At 40.0% G+C, this 12,693-nt stretch overlaps 1 protein-coding gene across 5 annotated transcripts in view; it reads left to right on the top strand.

The window, feature by feature from the left end:
• c10h5orf22 (chromosome 10 C5orf22 homolog) overlaps window positions 1–12,693 on the top strand; it is a 35,587-nt gene that overhangs the window by 9,296 nt on the left and 13,598 nt on the right. For all 5 annotated transcript variants that reach the window (XM_086043490.1, XM_086043492.1, XM_086043489.1 and 2 more), the window contains 4 exons: window positions 3,616–3,765; window positions 3,882–4,012; window positions 8,347–8,672; window positions 11,001–11,063. In XM_086043490.1, the coding sequence (XP_085899616.1) occupies window positions 3,616–3,765; window positions 3,882–4,012; window positions 8,347–8,672; window positions 11,001–11,063 (670 nt within the window). The remainder of the gene's footprint in view (window positions 1–3,615; window positions 3,766–3,881; window positions 4,013–8,346; window positions 8,673–11,000; window positions 11,064–12,693) is intronic.

Genomic DNA, 12,693 nt, shown 5'->3' with positions numbered 1-12,693 from the left:
ATTTGTAGACAAATAGAAGCATCTTAAAATGAACCCTGCATTTTGAAATGCACTGGGAGCCAGTGAAGGTCGCAAACAGTTATGCAAGCAAAGCTGTGTTGAGTTTTATTGGAAGGACAGATTAGTGTTCCAAAACAGCATTATATTATGATAAGCTCCAATTACTTGGTTGCCCGATGTATTTGGTGACGCGGTGGGGATGGGGGCATTGCATTTGTAATGTGTTGCTGCCACATAAACCGTCCACACAGTAATTGATTGTGGGCGTGTGCCTGCATGTGTGTGTGCGTGTGTGTGCGCTTCACAGTTCTTGTTTTAGGGCTGTGCAATTAAACTAAATTCAATTACAATTACGATTACAAAAATTGGCATAATCATAAAAATCAATGAATATACATTTATATCCAATGCACGTTTTTGTTTGTTTAAACAAGGAAATCATACTTACGTTCCGTATTTTCTGGACTATAAGTCGCTCCGGAGTACAAGTCGCTTATTTGGAGGAAATTGTGCGCTTAGTACACATAATTTCACCGAGCTACAATGGTAACATTTAGCTAACATTCACACATGTAGCAGACAAGAAAGTTACGGTAAGATAACGTTACACTCACCAAAATGGTTGTAGATCGATTAGATAAGTATTTTATTCATCCCGACCATGTAGAATGTTTCCAAGTCTCCAGAAGTACTTATGTTTTCGGTCGTAATTATGTCTTAGTCTCCTCTGTGCTCGGCTTCTTATGTGTGTGGCTGCATGATGCAATACCCCAGCCAGAAGCAGGCAACTGCCTGTTTGTGGTTCATTCCTGTTCAACCATCGTCTGTAAGTAACTTAGACAATTGTGTGTAATTAGCATGCAACATTTATATAGGAGCTGAATTGTGGATGATTGTACTGTGTTATTGACTGAACATACTAATCACTATCGCTAATGCTAATCGCGGTTGCCAATTGTGTGTAATGAGCATGCAACATATATATATACGAGCTGAAGTGTGGTTGATTGTGGGTTGTTGACTGAACATACTAATACCTATTGCTAATGCTAATCGTGATCGCTAATAGTTAGCATAGGCTCATCTTGTTCATGAGTTTCAAGTTTCTTTTGTCTCGACAATGACAATCATCTTCCTATTTTTTTGGGAAGAGAAAACTCTTACCGTGCTGACAGTTTCGGCTGTCACTGCAGCCTTATCCTCGGAGCTGTCACTGCTTCCACGTGACGTGTCTAAAAACATTTGATCGGGTCGGGGGAATCTTCAAAATAAGGCTCCCCGACCTGATCAAGGCTGCGCTCCAACCCCTCGCAAATGCGCTATATGAATAAAATTGTATTGTATTGTATTGTATTATTTTGCTCCGGACACGTCACGTGTCAGCAGTGACAGCTCCGAGGAAGGCTGCAGTGACAGCCGAAACTGTCAGCACGGTAAGAGAGTTTTCGCTTCCCAAAAAATAAGATCATTGTCATTGTCGAAACAAAAGAAACTTGAAACTCATTCAAAGAATACAAACACAAGATGAACATTATTGGATCATCTTGCTCATGTCTATGAAAATACATGTGGATGTAACGCATAGATTGATTGTATTTTCTGTTTCTTGTGCAGTTTCACAATATAAATAGGCAACTTCGCTGCACACCTGGAGTCAGTGGAGTTTGTTTGAGAATGTTTAGCTGTTTGAATAAGCTAGCTTCCTCAACTAGCAAGGCCTTAACAGTCAAATTGTCTTTTTATCATACTATTTTAATTATTGTATTGGCCCGAATATAAGACGGTGTTTTTTGCATTGAAATAAGACTGAAAAAGTGAGAGTCACAGTAATTATTTTCTGTATAAAAATTAATTTGGTGCTCAAAAAAAACTTTTTTTCAAACTTGAGTCTTGAAAAAGAGGGGGTCGTCTTATAATCAGGGCCGTCTTATATTCCGGCCAATACGGTACTTATTTAACAAGACGTTAGATTTTAACCGTTTAAATTATTCATGCATTTTAATAGCTTTTAGGATTTATCTTATGTTTCTTTATGTGGGTTACAATAGCATGTGAAATGATAGGTAATTGTCATGGCTTGTTAGTGCTGACTTTTATTTAGGATGTTTTGTCTCCCTCTGCAGGCGCTGTACAATACATCCATCCATCCATTATCTGTACCGCTTCTCCTCACAAGGGTCGCGGGGCGTGCTGGTGCCTATCCCAGCTGTCTTTGGGCAGTAGGCGGGGGACACCCTGAACTGGTTGCCAGCCAATCGCAGGGCACACAGAGACAAACATCCGCACTCACAATCACACCTAGGGGCAATTTAGAGTATCCAATCAACTTACCATGCATGTTTTTTGGAATGTGGGAGGAAACCGGAGTGCCCGGAGAAAACCCACGCAGGCACGGGGAGAACATGCAAACTCCACACAGGGAGGCCGGAGCCGGGATCGAACCCACGACCTCTGAACTGTGAGGCGGACATGCTAACCAGTCGACCACCGTGCCGCCCTGTACAATACTATGCAATACAATTTTATTTATACAGCGCATTTCATAACAGCTAGAGAGCAGACTACGTGAACTATGAACTGTAGGTGGCGTAATTAAATCTGCCAATAAGAAGACAAGTTAGAAATATTGGGTGAGTGAACAGAGTGAATTACGCTAAAGCGCCTGCAGAGTCAGTTAAAGTCAGCACTAACAAGCCATGAGAGTAATAATGTGTTAATAATTTCACACATTAGTCACACCAGAGTATTAGTCGCACCCAGGGCCAAACTACGGGAAAAAAACACGACTTATAGTCCAGAAAACATAGTACATACATTTGCACCCTTTTTTAAAAATGTTATAATAACAAATTTTAATACATTTTGTTTCGTCCATAAGGAACTTACATAATTAAAGATTCAAAGAAACGTATTTGTGATTGTATTTTTTACGTTATTTTTACGTTACAAAAAATAAATTATCGTTTCAATAATCATGATTTCAATTATTACCAAAATAATGGTGATTAACTCATTCAGTACCAGTTTTTTTCAGACCCTCTATGAAATTATATGTCATTGGGATGGAATAATGGATTTTTTTTTTTTTTTTTATAATCGAGTTCATATTATAATAATGGAATCTGCACTCTCTATTGGTACAGCAGGCATGAGGGCTGACTTGCAGCAACACTCTCTCAAACAAGCTGCTTTGGGTGGGGAAAAAAACAGGTGTATAAAATATGCTATAATTCTCAGTACGTGGTATTTTAACAAAAGCATGTCACAGCCAAATTGTTAAGACACCTTGGAACTGTTTTGAATTGTGAAAAAAAAAATATGATCAAGTCAAGTCAAATCTATTTATACAGCCCTTAATCACAGGAAAGTCTCAAAAGGCTTCACATATGCACCAGATCATATACACGACATCCCCTGATCTTAACCCCCAGGAGGGCAAAGAAAAACTAAAAAAAAAACATCTGGGGAAAAGTGAGAAACCTTGAGAAGGGACCACAGATGGGGTCTATTCCTTTTAAATAGCGAGCTACACTGACTGCACGCTAAATGCTGACATGAATTAGATGACATTGTTCGTCATCCCATTAATACCAGACATCATTCATCTTTTTACAGTGAGTTGAGTATAGAAAACTGGATCATGCCCATGGTTTATGCTGGCCACGTCTCTTGTGTGGCATGGCTGCATCCGTACTGGTCACAGCAAATCATGGAAGGGGAACACAAGATGACTGTCGGCAAAGACTCATCCACCACCACCATCAGGTATTATGAACATGACAGTTCACTGAAAATTGATTTTGCTTAGCCAAATTGTTTTGTCTTGGTTTGTCATCAAAGTTAATGTATCTTTCAAATTCTCACTTTCCCCTTCTCGGCAGGGTGACAAGTAAAGATCATTACTTTCTCAGTGATGGCTTGTATGTTCCAGCGGAGCAGCTTGAAAACCCCAAACCTCTCATATTAAATGTGATCAAAGTCAATCCAGTTAATTGTCAGCAGTCTTTTACAGGTATGTATTCAGCAGAGGTGGGTAGTAATGCTCTGATATATTTACTTAAGTAAAGTTTTGGATAAATTGTACTTGTCAGAGTAGTTTTGATGCGACATACTTGTAACTCCTACATGAGTATTTTCATTGGCCCGCTTCTTTTGATAGAGTAGAGCCTTCCAATCAATGTTGTGCCGATGTTGATCCCAAAGCATGTCCCAATCTGTGCACTCGAAGTAGCACCTCATTGGTCGCCTGACTTCAGTTCCTAATCACACTTCAGGTTTAACACCTTTATATTGTTCCGGAGAAAATCTCGTGCAACTTCCGACAACTGTGGAAAAAGAATTACATATATTAAAGAACGGGTTTAATACAAATAAACAGTGTTTGAATTTAAATAAAAGAAAGTTTATAATCTTTCGCACCACACAAATTAAACACCAGAACTGGGCACTTGACCCTCCGTCCCCGACCTGGGTACCTTTCCGGCCTCGTCCCTCCGTCCTTATTCATAAAAATTATCGCCTGGTCTGTTTCGTAAAGAAATTGTAGAGTGCGTAAGTCAGCCATTTTTGTTTCTAACCACAAAATGAACTGGTAAAATAGTAATTAATTGCTGAAGCGTGATATGTGTCCAAAGTTTCATAATTTTCACAAATGTTAAATCCATCAAACTCAACGTAATTTTTCTTGGAAAAAAGTGTGTTGCCATGGCAACAGCTTTTAGCTAAATAATACTGTATATAGAAAAGACAGGGGGTTAATTATGACAGTTAATTTCCCTGACAGCTTGCAATTCTGATTAAATAAAGTTCATTCTGTCTCTTATTAATAATTGAAATCGTTGGTTCTTTTATCTCAGATTTTAGGTTTTCATTTGCCTGACATATTTGGGTTGGCATTCTTTGTGCGTCAGGTTATATCCTTCCTATAAAGAATGGTTTGACTCAGAACTGGGCACTTGACCAATTTTTGCCGGTCCGGCCGCGACCCTCCACCCTTGACCTGAGTACAGTTCCGGCCGAAACCCTCAGGCCATATTCATAAACATTGTCAGCCCCCGTCCCGTTGCGACTTTTTTCCTAGATTTTGAGCCATGCGGCTTATAGTCCGGTGCGGCTATTCTGTGGATTTTTCTTCCACCGCTCGGGGCGCTCCAACCAGAATGACAGTACAATTCAATATAATACAAAAAATTTCCCATTCACTGGATGTGACTTCAGGTGCAGGAGTTCAACAGGCGAGGGCACCATAGACTAGGTTATTGCATTAGGTGCTATAATGCTTTGATTCTATGTTTTCCTGGAGGTCCGTGAAGTGCACATGAATGTGGCTGATGTTACGTCCGTTCTGTTGTTTCGATGTGAAATGCTATTGTTGATTTAGCACGTCGTGTGTTAGATTGGCTGACTTTATTAACATAAAACAAGACAGGTGCATATGTAGAATGTAGTAGAACAATAGATGGTGGAGTCTGGTGGACATTAGCTGACAAACTTGAGTGGCAGTCGGCAGTGAAATGAAGATAAGTACTGTTTATTTTCTCTTGGTTCTCTTCTGTTTTAATCAGCAACGTTGCTGGAGTGTTAAAAGGCACTGTTAGGAAAGAAGCTGTTCAGGTACATACATGTACATTTACAGTTCATAATCGTTCTGTAAATGCAGTAAATATAAAAGTTTTCAACATAGATAGGTGCGGCTTATCAATCAATCTTTATTCCAGACTCAGAAGAGGTCCATAAAATAACATAAAAGTGATAAACCTTATATAAAGGTTCGGCTCATTTAAGGTTTATTTTCCAAAATATTCGAAAAATAGAGTGGGTGCGGCTTATATAATGGTGCGGCTTATAGCCCGGACAGTACGGTAAGTCAAAGTTTTTGGCCACTTTCATATGTGGTCTTCAGCCTCCCTAAAATGGGCCTAGCAACGCCACTTCTTTTAACACATCTTAACCATTGCCATTAATTAGCAGGGTTATTTCCTACATTCAAAATTGAGTGGTGGCCATCTCCAGTTATTTGTGCGGCCGCCTCCAGCCAGAACGATTAATATTGCTTGCTCAACACAGCGCGATTGATGTCCCTCTGCGGTAACAACGTATTTTAAGTACAGTTGCAGCATTCGCCACTATGGAGGCGATATATCAGGCCTGGTTAACCCGCGTCTTGCGAGCCACATTGCCCGGTTTCATGCGGCTGTTAAAGCTCTTTTCGCTCTGAACTTGCAGTGAGCTGTTGTCAACACCATTCATGTGTATGTGGTAAACCCGTTAAATCCATTCCGATCAAGATTTTATTGAGAACGAGAGGGGTTGTTTATGTCGACTGATAAGCCCATTGGCGCTCATGGAAAAAATTCATTCTGAAATTTCATAACAAAACCGCGCATGTCTGTGACTTTAGTATACGCGTTTCTGTTATTCCCGGAAGCTAGTAGAAGCAGAGTGTGCAAAAGACATAGCGGGCGCAAGATTCAACTGGATACATACATTGCTGCTCCAGTAGGAAGTCTTAACTAGGCCTAACAGTGCAAACGGGGAAAATCCGCGAAATAATGCTAACATTTATATATGTCAAATTATTTTTATTGAATTTTCACTGTATATGCACGAACCACAAATCAACATAACAGCACAATGATGACAAAAACAAAATAAAAAAAATAAACATAACCCAATGACATACCAAAAAAGAAAAAAAACAAAAAAAAAAGAAAAAATTGTCACATCATTTGCAAACAAGTCAGTGCTTGACTGGAATCAGAAATGCAAATTACAAACGTATGCCTAAATGTCGACTGACGGACGTTTTTGGCTAAAATAATCCAAGAATGGTTGCCACGCCTCATAGAACATCTGGACCGAGCCCCTGGTAGAATATTTCAGTTTTTCGAGTTGCAAATGTGCCATCACATCCCTAAGCCAGCGTTGATGCGATGGACTAACAGACGACTTCCAATTGAACAAGATAAAGCGTCGGGCCAACAAAGAGGAGAAAGCCACGGCATCAGATTGAGCGACAGTCACAGTTACTCCGGAAACCACGCAAAATATTGCAACCAAAGGATCGGGACTAATGACGTTGCCGCACATAAAAGAAAAGGTCTCAAAAACCGAAAGCCAAAAGTGCGAAAGACATCGGCATGACCAGAACATATGGCCGAGAGTGACTGGGGCCTGATGACACAAGTTGGGTCGACATCTGGGTAGATCTCAGCAATCTGCTTCTAGATGGATATATAACGCTAACATTTAAAGTAGAAGTGGACAGAGCAATGTTTTGTTGACATGGAAGTCGCTACGGTTTTTTTCTTCTTCTACTACTATTTTCGGTATAGTTGGTCAATCTGCGCATGTGAAAATAATATGCTCCGATCGAAAGTGTGATGTGAGGGGAAGTCAATCCAAACACATTTTTTTCAAGAATATGTTCCCGGCAGGCCCACTAGTTGAAACATGGCATTCTGATGAATATTGCGTTGGTGGAATGAGAGTTAATCCACCCGTTTTTAGCCATGTCTGGGGTCGCCCATTTTGTCACTTCTGTCAACTGAAAATGACATCACAACTGCTCAAGGCTCAGGTAACGACCAATCACGGTTGACATGTTTTCTGAAGCTGAGCCGTGATTGGTCGTTCCCTGAGCCCAGAGTAGTTGTGATGTCATTTTCAGTACAGAAGTGACAAAGTGGCCGTCCCCTGAGGTGGCTAAAAATGGGTGTATTTTGCTGCTTAACTCATATTCCACAAATGCAATATTGATCAGAATGCCATGTTTCAATTAGTGGGCCTACTGGGAACATATTCTTGAAAAAAAATATGTTTGGGTTGATTCCCTCTTTAAGTCCTAATCGGATCAATATTTTTAGTGTCCTGGAAACAGTGCATCCAATCATAATTTTAATCCGAACTCTGATCGGATTAAAGAATTGTTGTCCTTGTAAACGTAGCCTGTGTTGATCGCTAGAGGGTGGGGGGGGGGGGGGGTGGGCGGTATGGACTTGCTCTTACTCGCCCACACTTTTGCAACTTTATCCTCATGGTCGTGTTTGCCTCCTTCTGGGTTCCTTGACACTCCCACACTGGCGCGCAACACTCGGTGTAAGCCAGTAGATGGTCGTGTGTGTACGCAAGCACCAAAAAAAATGTTGAAATCAGGAAGTGAGCACTGTATACCTGTACACATACACTACCATTCAAAAGTTTTGATGCATTTTTACATGCTATTATATGAGAAAGCTTGTCCAAATTTGATTGGTAGTGTACATATTGAACATGCATAACCAGCGGCATATACATGCATTGACAATATGCTTTTCTTTGCCTTTTCCCCCAAAATAAATATTACAGAAATGAAAACAGAGGAGGACTCAGAGACATGGCTTGCCAAGAAACCAAGAAGAGAATGTTCACAAGTTGGGGTGGCCAGTATCTCTCAACCCCTTTCAAGAGCTGATGTGCCACAACTTGCAGAGGTTGGGTCTGTTCATAAAGATGCCAGACAAGAAGAACAGAGCTGCAGTATAAAAAGGGATTACAATGGTGAAGATGAAGGATCCACAAGTTATGTTGTGAAAAGGATATCAACTTTTCTGAGTCAGACAGAGCCATACATCCTGGATATTGATTTAGATTTCTTTTCCTGTAAGAATCCATTCAAGGAGTTATATACTGAGGTACCTATAGCTTCAAATGTTCATTTTGTGTTTGTGGATGTGTTGTTAGAAGCAGATTTGCAATGGTGTAAATCTAGACTGATTTTTTTTGTTTTTGTTTTGATCAACATTTGACTACACTTGATCAACATTTTCCTACACTTAAATATGTACATAATAATTTATTGGGCTTGTTTTGAATTGCATTTTAAATCAGCTATATAAGTTAAACTAACCCTTGTGAGGACGAGCGGTATAGATAATGGATGGATGGATATAAATTAAACTAAACTCAAAAATTCAAACAAAAATGGCATACTATAATAATTCAAATAGAGTGCCAACAACAATAGCATTTCTTTTGGTTTTATGATTAAAGGCATATTGAAACAATACAAAGTGGAGGAGTGGCGAGAAGGCAGAATAATTTCAATTGACCTCATACGTTACTTCTCTTTCTTACTTAAAACGGTAGTCAACCCAAACATTTTTTTTTCAAGAATATGATCCCAGCAGGCCCAATAGTTGAAACACAGCCTTCTGATTGATTTTGCGTTTGTGGAATATAAGTTAAAACAGTCCTCTCAAATAGTGGGGCACGCGCCGCGATGCAATGAAAGGCGGGGCGCGTATGACCCCGTGGATCAGACTTTGCTTTTGCCATGTAAAGTGTTATTGCATATCCACGGTAGCGGGTGGTGCAGTGGCGCTCTCATTGTCAAAGTCTGTGCGGAAGTTTACAACTTTTTTAAACAAACCCCTCGAGATACACCATGGGGAAATATTGAAGAGTAACGAAAAGAAAGGCGGAGAGAGACAGAGGTAAAGAGACAAATGAAAGTCTTCCAAAAGCTAAGACGAGGAAATGTGACAAATTTTTGTCTAGCGCTTGGCTTCACCGTGGCTACGGTGGAAGACGAGGAAAGACGGGCGTCTTTACTCAGTAACCTCGCTTTGAAAAGATGTGCTCTGGAAAACGTGCTCATTTGTAGCCATTAATGATTATTTCATTAATGTGATTTAGGAAAATATCAAAAATGCAAAAAATAATTGAGAAGCACTGCTTTAATAGAACAATGTGTTAAGGCAGGGGTGCCCACACTTTCAGCCTGAGAGCTTCTTACGACATGACCGAGTCAAAATGATCTACCACCTACGAAAAATGCAAAACACTTTATTTATAAATATATTGAGAATTATTTTTATATGTACCGTATATGCCTGTGTACCTTGTATGACTGCATCAACCTAAATAGCACAATACAACAACCAAAAAAATGTTTTGTAATTACCTTACTTTGATGACTTGCACTGAATGGAATCAGCCAGGGACGCATAGTTCGGACAGTAGCTGCTGAGAGCCAGCCTCAAGCAGATTTGCAGCAGCAACAATTCGCCAATTCGCTCCATTCGACGCGTATAAAACAAGTCAACTTTTTTGCACACTATGCTAATGCTATCAATATTGCTGTCTTGGTAAAGTTCAAGAACTGTTAAAAAAAAAAAAAAAAAAAAAAGATGCAGAGTGAACAGGATGCTGTGTAGCTGTGTGTGATGTAGTATGCCTGATGCGGACTGGCTGCCGCGAGGCTGAATGGCAAAAAAGTTGACTTTCTTATACGTGCCTAGTAGAGCGAATGGGCGGATTTCCGGTGCTTCGCTCCGCGTCTCACCGCTTCAAATGCATCATTCGCGCCACCCCGCATGCAACGGCGCCTGCCTGCGCAAACTACATTGACTCCAATTGAAACGCACCACCAGAAATGGTCCCAACTTAGTTGCTGTGAACGTAGCAATACAGTAGTGAGGACGGATGATAGGCTGGTGATCTATCCACGATGCCTTTGCGATCGACCGGTCGATCGCGATCCACGTAATGGCCACCCCTGTGTTAAGGGATAAATTATCATTTTAGAATGGGGGGAAACTGTTGCCAAAATAAAAAATCCTTTGACTATTTGGATATCAGGAGCAGGAATATTTGTGAGTTTTTGATTGTCTTACAAAAGGAAAAGGATTATTCTGTACTTGTTCAGTCAATACTGCTTCAGATATAAGAGCTTTTCCACATACAGTAGCTTGCATTAAGAATTGATTGAAAAGGCAATTAAAAAAAATGCTTAAAGCATTTTATTGCTCTTTTTTTTTACTATCATACCAACTTCCTAATGGAATGGTGATTTACTTGTAAATTACTGTGATAACTTGTGTTATTGTGCATCATAATTTTACCATTTGATGAAAATCGTACAAGGTTATGAAACAATGTAAATGTGCAAGTTAATTTGTAAAATTTCATTTTCGTTTACAACGCATCGGAATTTATTGATTTACGGTCTCTTTTTCAAGGAGGAATATGCCATCCTTCAGGAACTCTACAACTTCAGAGGACCTGTTCCTAATGCTAACGAGGTAAGACTTGTGAAAACAGTACATGTAAACCCTCTGCCCTCCATCAGGGAAGTTATGTTTCATCCCTCACCCCAGCATTAAGTTAAATCTACAAAATAATATTTGCATGTGTAGGCAAGCAGAGAGGAAATGGAAAAAGGATCGCTGGCAGGAGTCCTACCAAACTTTGTGTAACAGCTGGAGAGCCTACCAAAAAGTGGTAAAACTGGAGAGAGTGAAATACTTTTCAGACATTGTTGAAAAAAATGTAAATAATCCTCGTATTTTGTTTAAAACCATTGTGGCTGTTTTAAATCCGCCACTATACTTTTTTAGAATCCAGCTCAGAAAGCTGTGACAAGTTTTTAGCCTTCTTCAGTGAAAAAGTTCTCATTATAACTTCCAACAGTCAATATTTTCATAAATCTCCCCTGCTCAGCTGTGTTTTCTCCGTTTGAGGCTGTGTCATTACCATTTCTCACAAGAATGGTTAATCATTTAAAACCTTCATCTTGTCCCACGGACCCGGTTCCTACAAGGGTTTTTAAAGATGTGTGGGCAAGTATTGCCTCTAATGTCTGCAATATTGTGAATAGCAGTCACTGGAGTTATATCCGTCGTTTTGTAAGCATGCTGTAATTGAGCCACTTCTGAAGCGAACTGGCCTTGATTCTTTGGATATCTCTAATTACAGGCCAATTTCCAAACTTTCTTTTGTGGCAAAACTGTTGGAAAAGTGGGTTCTTTCTCAACTACAACCCTTTCTGAATACTCACTGTATTTCTGATATGTTCCAGTCAGGTTATAAAGTCTTTCATAACACAGAGTCTGCACTTTTTAAGGTTTTTAACTATCTGTTTCTAAAGCGGAAGTCAACGTAAACATATTTTTTTCAAGAATATGTTCTATGCAAGCCCACTAGTTGAAACATGGCATTCTGATAAATATTGCGTTTGTGGAATAAGTGTTAATCCACTCGTTTTCAGCCATCTGTGGGGGCGGCCATTTTGTCTTCTGTCGACTGAAAATGTCATCACAACTGCTCACAACGACCAATCACGGCTCAGATTCAGAAAAAAGGTCAGCCGTGATTGGTCGTTGTGAGAAGTTGTGATGTCATTTTCAGTCGATAGAAGACAAAATGGCCGCCCCGGAGATGGCTAAAAACGAGTGCATTTTTCTGCTTAATTTATATTCCACAAACGCAAAATTAATCAGAATGCCGTGTTTCAACTAGTGGGCCTGTTGGGAACATATTCTTGGAAAAAAATATGTTTGGGTTGATTTCTGGTTGTTCAGCCATTTTAGTGCTTTTAGACTTGGCAGCTGCTTTTGACACAGTTGACCATACGATTCTTTTAAATCGCCTGCATGACTGTGTAGGGGTCAGGGGGACTGCTTTAGACTGGTTCAGGTCATACCACAGTGGGAGGTCCTTCTCTGTTGGGCTGGGGAACTCCTCCTCGGCATCTACTCCCTTGTGTTGTGGAGTCCCTCAGAGTTCGGTTTTAAGACCAGTTCTTTTTGCACTATATCTCCTCCCACTGAGTCAAATCTTCAAAAAACATGTCATCTCATACCATTTTTATGCAGATGACTGTCAGATTTACTTGCCCATTTCAAAAACAGCTGGAGACCCCGTGGAACCCCT

Source organism: Filicampus tigris, chromosome 10, assembly GCF_054856515.1.
Source record: "Filicampus tigris isolate MCC_2025a chromosome 10, RoL_Ftig_1.0, whole genome shotgun sequence".
In the NCBI taxonomy this organism is placed as follows: domain Eukaryota; kingdom Metazoa; phylum Chordata; class Actinopteri; order Syngnathiformes; family Syngnathidae; genus Filicampus; species Filicampus tigris.
Note: the sequence above shows the minus strand (reverse complement) of the source record. Positions and strands in the feature narration are given on the sequence as shown.